This window comes from Hetaerina americana, unplaced genomic scaffold (genome assembly GCF_022747635.1).
Source record: "Hetaerina americana unplaced genomic scaffold, ioHetAmer1.1.p SCAF_8, whole genome shotgun sequence".
Taxonomy (NCBI): Eukaryota; Metazoa; Arthropoda; class Insecta; order Odonata; family Calopterygidae; genus Hetaerina; species Hetaerina americana.
This window is the reverse complement of record NW_027287427.1, coordinates 72,029,246-72,042,304: the sequence shown is the minus strand read 5'-3', so window position 1 is coordinate 72,042,304 and position 13,059 is coordinate 72,029,246. Positions and strand designations below refer to the sequence as shown.

Genomic DNA, 13,059 nt, shown 5'->3' with positions numbered 1-13,059 from the left:
CAAATAATCGATATCCAATTTGGGCCAGAAAAGGCCTAGCATCCCAAGGAACATCTCTCACCCCTAATCCTAGAACACTCCAGTTTTATCTCCTCCCAAAAATAGCACAAACCCAACATCCCCAGTCACCCTATAATTTCCAGTTTCAACTCTCCCACAGAAAGAATCTCCGCATTTCCTGACCACCACCTACAACCTCTTGTACTCTCCTTGCCCTCCTTCACAAAAGACACATATCACTTCCTCCATTGTTTAAATCTGTCTCTATTCCCTCCACCCCCAACCTACTTATGGCCACCATCGACGTTACTTCCCTCTATACCTCCATTCCCCATGTAGAAGGCTTATCCTTTCTCTGACATTATCTCTCTCTATGGCCCTTACCCCAGCATCCTCTGACCAAATTTCTCCTCAATCTAGCCAATTTCGTCCTCACAAAAAATTATTTTGTTCCAAAATTGTTTCTACTTTCAAACCAAAGGCACGGTGATGGGAACAAGAATGGCACCATCACATGCCAATTTCTTCATGGGCCACCTTGAAGAGACTTTCCATTCACAACAACCATTCCAACCTCTTTTCTGGGTCTGCTGCATAGACGACATTTTTATTCTCTTGACACATGGCTCCGAGTCTCTCAACAATTTCTTATCAGCCTTAAATTCTTCTTTCACTGTAAAATCCACGTCTTCCATTTCAGACTCCACCATCAACTTTCTTGAAACAGGCATCTCACTTCAGAGCAACAAATTCACTACACAACATAAACTCATTTATACTTCCCCATTTACTTCAATCCATATTGTGTATTCCTCTATAATATTTTAAATTTATCAAATTTTACTTTTGTTCAAAATATTTAATTACCTAGACAGTGGCTTTATCACTTTGGGCTTATTTTATAAACAAAGTGCATGGGCAGCATTTATAAAAACAATGAACCAGAAGAGGAATCAAATGATGGAAAATAATTTGCATTATCTTTGTTTATTTAAGTTGAAGAACAGCAGCGGTGGATCATGTTTTCACAAGTGCATTATAATTGTGGCACTCATTCGACAACCTTAAAACTTATTATTTCCGAGACTGTTTTTTAAAGCACCACCAAAGTTCAAAGATTCCAAAATAGATTCCCAAAGTACATATTTCAAGAGACCCCTGAATCCTTAAAGAATCCAGGTACGATCCTTAACCCTTTCACTACGGTTCACTCTTCGGAATTCTACTTCAAACATTTGGCGAAAATGGAGGGCATAATGTCTCCATAACCTTTATTACTCCTGAAATAATTAAATAATCTGAAAAATAAAAACATGGAATAAATAAAAATAATCTAGATTAACTGTCTATTTAATGGAAAATTTTTATTTTGACAAGTATAATTTATTGAAATTTCAAAGTATGATAGCTCATGACAGAAAGGTGAAAAGGTACATTCACAGCAGCCTACCATGCAAATGTACTTGGTATGTTCACAGCAGCAAAAGGGGTTATTGTGGTTTTGGGGGTGGTCATATCTGTTGGCCAAGAAATCTAAGAAGTTTTCAGATTTAATCTGTATGTCATTAATGCTTTTTTATTTATGTTTTGGGATTGTGCAGGAGAAGCCCCAGGAGTCTGTTGGGGATAAGAACCCTGTAGATGCAGCAGATGGGGGTGGGGGTGGTGGTGAGGGAGGGGGGCGAAATGAAGGGGAAGGGGAGAAGAAGGAGGGCTTGCCTTCCGAGGGAGCAGAAGGTGGGGAGAAGACTGCTGGAGGAGAGCCTGATGATGGCATGGAAACTGTCAAGCTGGAATCTGATGTGGTACCTATTGCTACTTTTGATTTTTAATTTACCACATACACTCGTGTATAGATTGATCCAATTGTTTTATTTAATGCTGCAAAGTTAATTTCCGTGAACTAATTATTATTATAACCAGTGAAATTTTTATGCAGTTATTAAGTTTTAATTAATATGTGATAAGCATAGCTAGATTTTGAATGGATTCCAAAATCCACAAGTGCTGCGGGTGTTTACTTTTACTATTGTACTGCAATGGTGGCTATAGTTTTTTGCATTGCAGGAAGTCATACCTGAGTCTTCACTATTGCAATGCAGAAATGGCTGTGAATTTCAGAATGAAATCAGTATGATTCTGGACCCCTGGCTCAATAAACAAATGGTCAATTAATCAGAAAACACTTTCAAAGTACCATTTCAGTGCTAAAAATAGAATAAAATTTATTAAATGTGCTTAGAAATATTTATTCCCATAGAAGGGGAAATTAATTAATGGCTGTTAATTTAAAACTACGTGCAATTCTTAACCTTTTCATCTCTATTTCCTGGATGATATCCATTTATCATTTGTACGATTCATCCTCTGTAAACACCAAGATGGGTTAAAGCATCAGCTGCTTGATGTGAGATCTGATTTAAATGATTCTACTGTGTATGACATTAAAACAAATGTTTCTTTGAATATCTCTAGTTCTTTCTTGCCTTTTTCAAAGTCTTTGAAAAAATGTTTACTATAAGAGCATTTTCATTCACCTCAGACTTAACCAAGCAACTTTTACGAAGCATAGGCTATTTTGCTTGTAAAACTGATTTTGACATTTACATAAACAAGATAAGCACTAATCTTAATAAAATAATTCTAAGTTTATAGCTATGCCCCCAAGTGTACAATAATGCACCTTCAGTCATATTTATTAAAAATTTTTGTAAATGACTTTATGTTACAAAAACTATGTTGAAAAGTAAAAATAAATTTTAAAAAAATCTCTCATTTGTTTGTAGGGTCGGGAACTTTTCAGACTACCCTCGTAGAAAAAATATATAGAGAGAATTTTTTACTTCTTACATTTTTGTACTTGGTTTTAAAATTATTATTTTCTTTATTCTTAGGAAAAACAAGATGGAGATAGAGAGTCACGAAAGTCATTGAAAGAAACCCATGAAGGCTGGGGGAAATATGAACGGATGCACAGAAGAATAAGAAAGATCTCAAAACGGCGCTTCATTATTCTCTGTAAGTTTGTGAACAGTTTTTTTTATTTAAATGTTATTTAGTTTGACTCTGAATTGAAAACGTTTCTCAAAGTTGCTTCAGCTGAACCATGAATTGAATTATAATAGGATTAAAATTGAGCTGAAATGTTTTTCAAATCATAAAATGTTGATGATATGGAAAATATGTTCAAATTAGTTTGAGCTCAAATCCAGATATTCTTCTAAGTAAAAGGGGACATTTTGTGACCTCAAATGGCTGAAGAAATCAAGAGATTTGGGTTCAAGACTTGATGCACCATGAATAATTTTTTACATAAAGTATCCTATATATGCCTATTGTCAGTAATCGACTGTTTTAAATTTATGCTAATACATTTTCTCAAGTTTATTCAGATTTTATCAATGGCCTAATATTTTTAATCTTGATTAAAAATTTTCTTTACAAGACCTCTTAAGGTTTTCAGAAGATTGAAAATGTAACTCCTTTACTTCTTCTAATATCTTCATTACTAGAAGAGTAATTGTTCTTAATTTAAGAATTTGCCTTTCTCTCTTACAATATCAACAATCACCTGATAAAATATTAGAGTGATTAGTTAAAATAAAACCTTTTATGTGATTTACTTATAGAATACAAATTAATATACCAATAATGATGTGGATATTGAATTAAAACTCTTGGTTCTCTTTCTTTTCAGGTGGATTAGTGCTGTTCATTTTGCTTTTAATTGTGATAATTAGTATTGCTGCATCATCCAGTGATTCAGTTGATGATGCTCCCAAAGATGTCCTTCATGTTGAAGGTCGACGTGTCACTGCCATTACATCATGTGGTCCTGTTAAAGGGTACGCTTGAGTCAACTATTCAATTTTACTACACGTCTAGCCTTAATATTATATTTCATCAATGTTTAGTTGAAAATTAAAACTGTAATGGGTGAATAGATTTTTTTCACAAAAGAGTGCATATTTACCTTAATGCATTTCCATCAGATCATCCAGGTTGTTTTTCATTTAAACATTTCATAGTCCTTCTCCAGGATATACAAAGCTGTTAAATTTTTCTGCCAGATTAATTCAATAAAAACCTGCCTTCAGTTCTAGCCTGCTTCAAGCTTGGCACCCAGATTTACAAAATCCTGAAGTCAGTGTTCCACAAACTATCTCCTCAAATATATTTCATCATAATCTCAATACTATCGAAGAATTTTCACCAATATCATATGCTAGCAAGTATATGTCATATCTGAGTGAAATGCATGTAGAGATATTGGCACAAATCTTCACCAGCTGTCAATCTAATAAAATTACTTTTTTTGGTGACTGTAAAAACAAATTTTTTTGTAAAGGTTAACCCTTGAAGCACATAGGCTTCCAAAAAACAAGTGAAACAAACGAAAATTTCATCAGGTTTCACTCTGATTAGATTCAAAATTGTTTTCATATCAGATTATGTCCTTACAATTTTATTTCAAATCCTTTCAGATGGGTGGAAGATGGGGCTTTTGCATTCCGTGGAATACCATATGCACTGCCCCCGATTGGAAAATTGAGATGGAAGCCACCTGTTCTCCTCCAGCGCCTCGAGCATTGTTGGAATGGAACTTTGGAAACTGGCAATGCTACCTCTCACCATTCTCATGCCTGCTGGCAGACATTCAGGAACGGGAGTCTGGATGGCTCAGAAGATTGTCTCACAATTGACGTGTTTGCCCCGAGGACGAAGAGAAATTCGCCGAGAGTGCCAATTGTGGTACTCATTGCCGCTGAGACCCTCGGAGGGGGAGGGGGCAAAGGGTCCATTTCCCCCCAGCTCCTATCCCCACAGTTGGCCAGGGCCGCGGGGGTCATCCTTGTGAGGGTTCGATTCCGCCTGGGGGCCCTAGGATTCCTCTCTGCCAAGGTGCTCACCCAGTCCTCCTCCCCACCACGCTCAGGGAATTATGGTCTTGCTGATGTCCGTGCTGCTCTCGAATGGGTCAACCTCAATGCCATGTCATTCGGAGGCGATCCCTTATCCATCACGGTACTGGGTCACCGTGCTGGGGCCACCTTGGTCATGGCCCTTGCAACATCTCGTAAGGCCCACCGTCTCTTCTCCCGTGCTTGGCTCTCTGGACCTGCTGCTGCATTCCCACCTGGTGGGGAGGTTGGTCAGTTGGATGCGGAGAGGCGAGGACTGGAGCTTGTGCAGGCACTCAACTGTGAGAGGGGACCCTCGATGGAGAATGTGGGTAGCACGGTAACGTGTCTGCTCCAGATTGATGCAGAAGACCTCCTGGATACTGTCCCTGAGAATTGGAAGTGGAAGGCTGTGGATTTGCCGAAAAAAGAAGAGGACACAGATTCAGTACACCGTTGGCTGATTGTGGATGGGGATGTACTCAATGAACCACCATTAGAAGCCTGGGGTAGACATGGTCTTCAAGTTCCATTGGTGATTGGTAAGATTTCATGCCATTATGTATTTGGTAGACTAATTTTTAAGGTAGGTTCTGTATAGACAAGCCAATTATCCACTGATACATTTCTGAACCTACCCAAAGAAGACATACAGTGACACCCCACTTTGAAATTAACCTTTAATCTTTTCAATGCTGCATTCTCTCCACCTCCCTTCCTTCCATTCACAATACCTATTCTTTTCCTGCCCCAACATAATTTAAGTAATGTTTCTTCCTATATAACCGTCTTTCATATTCTGCTGCCAATCAAAATACCCTGCATCTATTTGTCCTGTCTTCTTCAAAACTTCTACCAGCAATGCCATTTCCTCCTTTACCATGGTTAGAACTCATTTCTTAGAATTCCTTTACGTCTATTTTACTTTTTCTATCTTTCTTAAACTCCAATCTCAAAAGCCTTCATTCTATGCTTATCATTTTGCCTCATTTCCAAAGATTCCCCCTCCACGGAATACAGTGCTCTATATCAAAGTTCTTATGCCATTATCAGACGTAATTTCTTCAATTGTAGAGGTAGGATAACCATAACTCTACATTCTCTTCCCTTCAATGCTCCCAAGTTCATGCAACTTAGTGGGGTCTAATGAGAGGCTTCATGCCCTCTTTTTAGGTTGTGCAGTAAATCTTCAATTCACTTCATAGATGATTGATGACAAAGTTAAATGCTAATTATAACCAGGCTATATATATATATATATATATATATATATATATATATATATATATATATATATATATATATATATATATATATATATAAAACCATAAACACAGGAATCAACCAGAAGGTCGGTTTAGTAGGTGATGGTAGAGTTCACCCAGTACTAAGCCCTATACAAAATGTGAAATTCGCACATCAGGGTAGGAGGGCCAGTTCCTTTCTCTGTGCCAGTTATGGTTTCCCAGAAAGATCTGGTACCAGAAAAATCACATAGCTTGGATAGAGCTGCAGGTGCCCAGAGTGCCTTGCCTGGGAATTAAACCCGGGACCCTCTGGTCAGTAGTCCAACGCTCTACCCACTGGACTACCATGACCCACATATATTTATGTATGTATACACACACATTCAAACATGAAATCCTGCCATATGGCAAACAAACACTTATTCAAATGGAGATATAAGGAAAAGGGATAGGAATACATATAAAGGATGAATACAGTAGTGGTGAGGAAGGCAGAATTGAGCAGATCACAAGGGCAAATGTATTTCCTTGACCGGGATTTGAACACTGGATCTTTTGACTTCCTGGGCCGATACTCTAGCCTCTTGAGCTATCAAGGAAATATAATTTACGCTGAGATCTGTAGGTCTTTACGTAATCAAGAGCCCCGATTCTTTGGCCAAGTCATGCCGTCAAGGGGCTATTTCACCCACCAAAGGAGAAATAGACAACACACAAGAGGAAAGGCCAGCAGGTAAGCAATCATACAGCATAATAAAGGATAGGAACAGTGCGTTTTTTGGTGCGCATGTCAGAAGAAAGAGACGAGCCACTTTGCCAAATAAACATTCAAAAACAAAATCGCACCATATGGCGAACAAATATGTTTGCATGAAGACCCGCAGATCTCAATGCATATTAGGTTTCCTTGATAGCTGAAGTGGTTAGAGCATTGGCCTGGCAAGTCGAAAGATGTGGCGTTCAAGTTCCGGTCAAGGAAACATATTTGCACTTTTGATCTGCTCGATTCTGCCTATTTGCTGCTCTCTCTGTAGGAAGTTTACTTTTTAACATAAGAATTGTTTCTGTAAGGAATACTTTTGTCCCTGTAGTGCCAGTCTGTTTTAAATTCACTTATAATTGGCATCAATTTATACTCTGTTATTGCTCACTAGCTACAGATAAACTTAGTGTGAACTCTAAATGCATAGTGACCAAATTAAAAAAAAATTAGTAGATGAGAAAATGAATATTTTTGTTACATTAATGATATCTCGGTATATTTACCTGGTCAGTATTAGGTATGCTGGGATAGGCATGGAGATTATTGGATGAAATTTAATGAATACAGAACTAGTTCATTTGGGAGAAAGGCACTAAAATGCTGTTATCTATTTGAGAGGTTGCTTCTGAGATGCAGTAATTATTGGTAACAAAAGGAATTTAAAAACTATCTGACCTATTTCTATTCAATATTATTATCGATATAGGTAAAGGAGTGATATAAATGTAACATTGAATGCATTTGATATATTTTAACTGAAAACGAAAAAAGGAAGAAAGCAACTATAAGATTTAGAAAGTAATGCATTATTTTATTAAAAATAATGGGGCACTACTTAGAGTGAAAGTTAGCTCTATACTGAGTTGCATTTTAATGGATTTTTTATTGTTTTTTTTATTTTTATAATTATATTGAAATTTAAATATCTCTAAAAGGAATAAGAGTGAAGAAAATATGTGATTTGAAAAGTCAGCTGTTTTCTCTCCTTTGGAATCAGTATTTGCATATCTCTCATTAACAGTGTCATAATCTGCCCCAATAATACGCTATCAACTGTGTCTTAGTTTATTTGATATGACAGTTTTTGGGAGTGCTGATGATGCTTCCTAAAATTAACATTTCCTTGAGCAATTCTTCTTAACAAATAAGATAGACAGACCATAATTTTGCAACTTTGAATTGGTTCCAATTAGCATTCAATTTTCATATTTGAAATAAATTCAGGCAAAAAGTTGATATTTCTCCAGTGCCATTCTATTCCTTTATCAAAATAATCCCTTTCTTGTAAATACCAGAGTAGAACTTTTAGCCAATTTCTTACTGTTGAAATTCATTAGAAAACATCCACAATTCTCTTTGGTTATGCTGATAAAGTTTCAATAATCTTAATGGGAAAAAAACAATCTTCTTGTTGGAAAATATATTTACAATTTATCATGGTTTAAATCCCAATTTAAATTCCACCATTCTGCATAATTAGGTTATGAAATCGTGAACACTATTATTTTTGCTGTAATATTTCAATTTGAAATTGAGAATAACATCTTGATTGTATGCCTCTGTCATCTTATCATGGCTTTGGAAGTTGGTTTATTTGACTGTTTACTTAAGATGTCCCTGCAGACTGGATTTTGGTTTTTGTTGCACCATGTATAAAATTTTAATTATGGTGGAATATATCTATTACAATCAATGACTCCATCAAGTCAATCTTTAAATTTGGATAATATTTTAACAGATATTTACAAGGTGACTGACTTTTGTTTGGACGTAGATTATATTAAAATGAAATCCTCTATTATGTTATAATTTCACTGAATTCCATATTTGAACTTCACAGTTAAGAATGAAAGAATGTCCCTATGTATTTTTTTGTGGTAAGTGGCCTTACATCTTGCAGTGGTGTTGGTGCCAAAAATGCCCCAATCATAAGCCAGTTATATGTAGCCGAGGGCAACTGCAAAAAGTGTGTGCCATTGTATTTGCTCCATTATCCTTTACTTGGCAACAGCTTCTTAAAAAAGTAAAACTCATCACATTCATCATTTCCATCCATTCTACTAATTGATTCTCTTTCTCTGCAGGTACTTTATCCCATGGGGAGGCCACATCCGAACTGCGTAGAAGGAAAGATTGGTCTGATCAAAGAATGGTAGCGGAACACATTCAGGATAGTGCCGTGGGAGGGGCAAAGCAAGCAGAAGAGGCCTTGCGTCTTTATTCCTCACCATCTTTCCCCCCAGTGGGAACTGCACCCATGGAAATCCCACCACCCCTAACTCGCTTAACGGCCATGATCACCGACATCCGTTCAATTTGCCCCCTCTTGAACTTCACGCGGGCCGCTGCTGGCTATGCAAATAATGCCCCAGTTTACTTTTATGTGGCTGCTTCTCTCCCTGAGGAGTCTGGTGCCATTGGCGCTGTCCCCGAGTCTCCTGATGAGCCAGATGAGGCATCAGCACTCGTGGGTCCTGGAGCAGATCTTGCCGCCATTCTCACCCACCCCCTCCACAAACTGGAAGGTGGACTGTCGAGTGCCATATCCCGCATGTTTTACACCTATGTGAGGCATGGCCCCACCGTTAACACAACCGGAAGTGAGATGGAAGAAGTAGGCTCATGGCCCGAGTCAAAGATGCCAAACAGGCTGATGCTCATTGGACAGGATGGAAAGGTGGAATCTGTAGCAGATTATCCTCGCTGTGAATTCTGGACCAAGAATGGCTTTGTGCCAAAGTATGCACGTCTAGACTGAAGAAAAATGTAATTTGCTGAATCAAAACATTTTGCTTGGGGAAGAACATAAATGCTATTTATCATTCCTTTTATGGTTTGCATCCACTTGATTGTGTGATTTGATTGACTTATTTTTAGTAAGAGTTACTGTTTTGGCAGATGCTTGCATCTTTTAATGATCCCATTTAGGAATAATTGGTGTTTGTGAAAGACCCACAGAAGAGGCAACGACAAGTGTTTGCTTAAATGCCATCAAAATTGACCTCAGGAAGAGGGATATGTGGAATCAGATGTAAATAATGCTTTTCAAATTACACACCAGATATTTGGCATGTCAACCAGACAACTGAATACTAGCCATGTCTGAAGCAGCTTGCATAACAATAAAAAGCATGTGAGTTCCGGTTTCTATCCATTAATTAGGAAAGTTTTACTTCATGAATATAATGGTGATACATGTTTAAGGTTGTTAAGAGAGGCTTCATTATAATATATGTAAAGCTTGCTACATCATCCATGGGCAAGTGATCGAATTACCAAAGAGGCAAGAGTTTTGCAAAGGTAACATATCCAGTCAATTGGTTACATCACTTGAAAGCAGAATTTTAAAAATAGGTTTGCCATCTACATGGATCAAAAAGGTATGAAAGTATTTCAACAATTATGGATAAATTAAATTTCCATAAAAATAGTTCAGATGTTTTAGTGTCTTTTATAGTAAGTGATTTGATAATGCATTTACATGTTTTTATGGTCTGCAATATTTTTGTAAAGCATTTAATTTTTTAATTGTCAAGAGATCAAAGTTCAAAAATACAAAATTTCATGATACCAATTTTGAACAGCCTATACCTGAATGTAATTCCACCAAGATGGTGGTGTTATTATTTTTTTGTAAAAAGTTTGCCTAAGCTATTCAATGTTTGTGACATGTAACGAAGGAATTTAACCACAAATTGCTTGTGTGTCCAATCTTTTATGAAGGGCATTGTACAACATGAAACAAATCAGCACTGATCATCTTTGAAACTTGTATGGGCGCTTTATTCTTTAGTGTTTTATAGTTCAAATGAAAAAGGGTCATTTTCACAGAGCTATTCGCAAAACTCATTGCTGGGGCCACCTCTCCTATGACTGGAGAAATTTAATGAAGTATGAAAATGCTTTTTTCTCTACTGAAACTAAATTTCTTAACTAATTTTAGCTTGTAAATAATAAGAATTTCATAATTGTAGTTGCCCTTTAGTTTTTTCACTAAATGATTTATTTAAAATCCTTAGATTTTGTGATTTCATTATTGAAAATTATTGTTACAGTCAAGAAAGCTCAAATATATTTGTTATATATGATTTTTGAGGAAGTGCTTAGTGGAACTTTGGAAACGTTTGATGTCTTTAAATGAAAGGGGCATTCTGGGTCTTGAGGATGCAAAATAATAATCTACATAATAGATGTTGGTAAAGAAAGTGTACCTGTGAATTTTGTGTTAGCCATTTTCTCCTCTTTACTGAGGATTTGTAAGAAATTGTATCTAATTGATAATGATCTCAATGTATTAATTAAAAGGAAAATCAATTTGATGTTTAATTATTAATAAGCTTAGCATAATTGCATGCTATTAAAATAAAGTAGCATATTTGTAGCATAAAACACCCGAGGTGGTCCAGGTAATATTCTGAAGGCATGTTGTTGAGAATTTGATCTATTGAGTGACTTCATTATTACAAAAAGTATTGCGGTATTTGGGCTGCATTTTGCAACCACATTATGTCATATCCAATATAATGTGTGGCCATGGGACTGTGATAGCATTAGAAATAGTCAGAAATTGAGTAAGCCATTATAGTAATTAATTTTCATCAGTTGTACCTATATGGTATACCTCACCAAGGTTTGAAATCTCTAATAACTAAAACCAGAGCCAAATAAGAGTACATATTATGTTTATGTAATCTATCACAATGATAATTAACAAAGTTTAAGACCATCAACTACTTATCAGTGAGCCTAGGGTACAACGAAAATACCCTACAGCAATCTGTAAGCCTAAGAGAGTAGAAACATGAAACCTGAATAGGAGCCAAATAATTGAAGAATTTATAAGTATGTTATTCTAGGTAGGTATATTCAGTACAACATGGTCAAGCATGCTTTGCATTCTGAGGTGTTTTCTTGGCAATGGAAACACTGCCATGTATGTGTGTGAGGTGAATCTCAAAATTAAAAATTCACATTCAATGCTGCTCTACTATTCCATAGAGACATAAAAATTATCAAAATTTCTAAAATCACAAAAAGGAGTGTCATAATTATTTCTCGCAATGAGGTGGTGAAAGGGATGTGGTGGGAGCTGTCTAGATGTAAAATATAGTAAATAGAGAGAGGAGCAAATGGCTTCCTGCAGTTTCCCTTTTGTGCTGATGATAGAAGAACACTTTTTGACTGAAACACATTCAATAACTGGGCTCCGCATATCATATATGTGTTTAGCTCAGATGAAATGCCATCAGCTTGTATTCAGTGTGTTAAGAACAAATAATCCTTTCATATTGGTCCCTGGCAATGGGTTTCACTTCAATATTAACTTCTTCAAAGGAATCCATGTGTGTGTGCTCTAGTGTGTGCCTTGACAGCTCAGTTTCCTTGAGAGTTGTTCACTGGTGTCTGGCTTACAGACCAATTCAAAGAAGACAGTGTGAATTTGGTTTCTTCCTGGGATTCCAGAATATGGACTTTTCTGAACTCTTTTGTGAGAAACCACTAAATGGTGGATTAATATTGGCCTGAGGTTGCTTTGAGTATGAAATCAATATTCCTATTAGCAACCATTGGTAATTGTAACATGTGAGCACCATTGTGATTGTTTTTTTCGTGTGTTCATTTCCATGTGAGAATCCATGGAAGTGGGATGCTCTCCCCTTAAATCACCTAAAGAACATCGAATGTAATTTGATTCCGATTGATAGTGAACTAACACACTGCCATCAGAGCTTAACTTCCTCACTCTACATTTTTAAGGCTGTAGCAGCTTAATCATCCATTTAGTCTACACTTCATTTAATACTGCTGGAATTATTGCAAGCATTCACTTGTCATGTTTTTCGGGAATAGAAAACCCTGTGAGATCACACATACACCTGAATTCAGCTTTGAACACTTAATATTCAGTAGTCGATAGTTCCATGAACCACAAGACAAATCTGTTTTCCAGGTTAATTATGAGACTGAAATTGCTGAATTTTATTTTATTCCTTGAAAAAGGGTAACAGTGTTGGCATTTGGGTACCTGCTACCTATGTGAAATTGGATTTTTGTTGAAATTCCCTGTGATATAGATGCCTACCTCAGAAATAGGTTTATTTTCAGAAAAATACTAGGTTGGTGTAGGAGAATGAAGGCACAGCAGAGT

At 36.6% G+C, this 13,059-nt stretch overlaps 1 protein-coding gene and 1 long non-coding RNA gene across 2 annotated transcripts in view; both read left to right on the top strand.

Moving 5' to 3' along the window:
* The window catches only part of LOC139697844 (uncharacterized), a 29,356-nt gene extending 27,689 nt beyond the window's left edge, over positions 1-1,667 (top strand). The window contains exon 3 of the long non-coding RNA XR_011702820.1: positions 1,602-1,667. This is a non-coding gene — a long non-coding RNA (uncharacterized lncRNA). The remainder of the gene's footprint in view (positions 1-1,601) is intronic.
* Positions 1,668-1,686: 19 nt separating this feature from the next.
* Positions 1,687-11,225, top strand: LOC139697843 (neurotactin-like). Its single transcript, XM_071596703.1, has 5 exons — positions 1,687-1,805; positions 2,895-3,018; positions 3,698-3,845; positions 4,485-5,443; positions 8,996-11,225. The coding sequence occupies exons 1-5, from the start codon at positions 1,776-1,778 to the stop codon at positions 9,667-9,669; spliced, it is 1,935 nt and encodes a 644-aa protein (XP_071452804.1). The 5' UTR covers positions 1,687-1,775; the 3' UTR covers positions 9,670-11,225.
* The last annotated feature ends 1,834 nt before the right edge of the window (positions 11,226-13,059 follow it).

Bases quoted from the DNA above. Each gene is read 5' to 3' on its own strand.
- LOC139697843 (XM_071596703.1), top strand. From the start codon at position 1,776: ATGGAAACTGTCAAGCTGGAATCTGATGTG. The intron at 1,806-2,894 runs GTACCTATTGCT...CTTTATTCTTAG, and splicing joins TCAAGCTGGAATCTGATGTG to GAAAAACAAGATGGAGATAG. The intron at 3,846-4,484 runs GTACGCTTGAGT...AAATCCTTTCAG, and splicing joins TCATGTGGTCCTGTTAAAGG to ATGGGTGGAAGATGGGGCTT.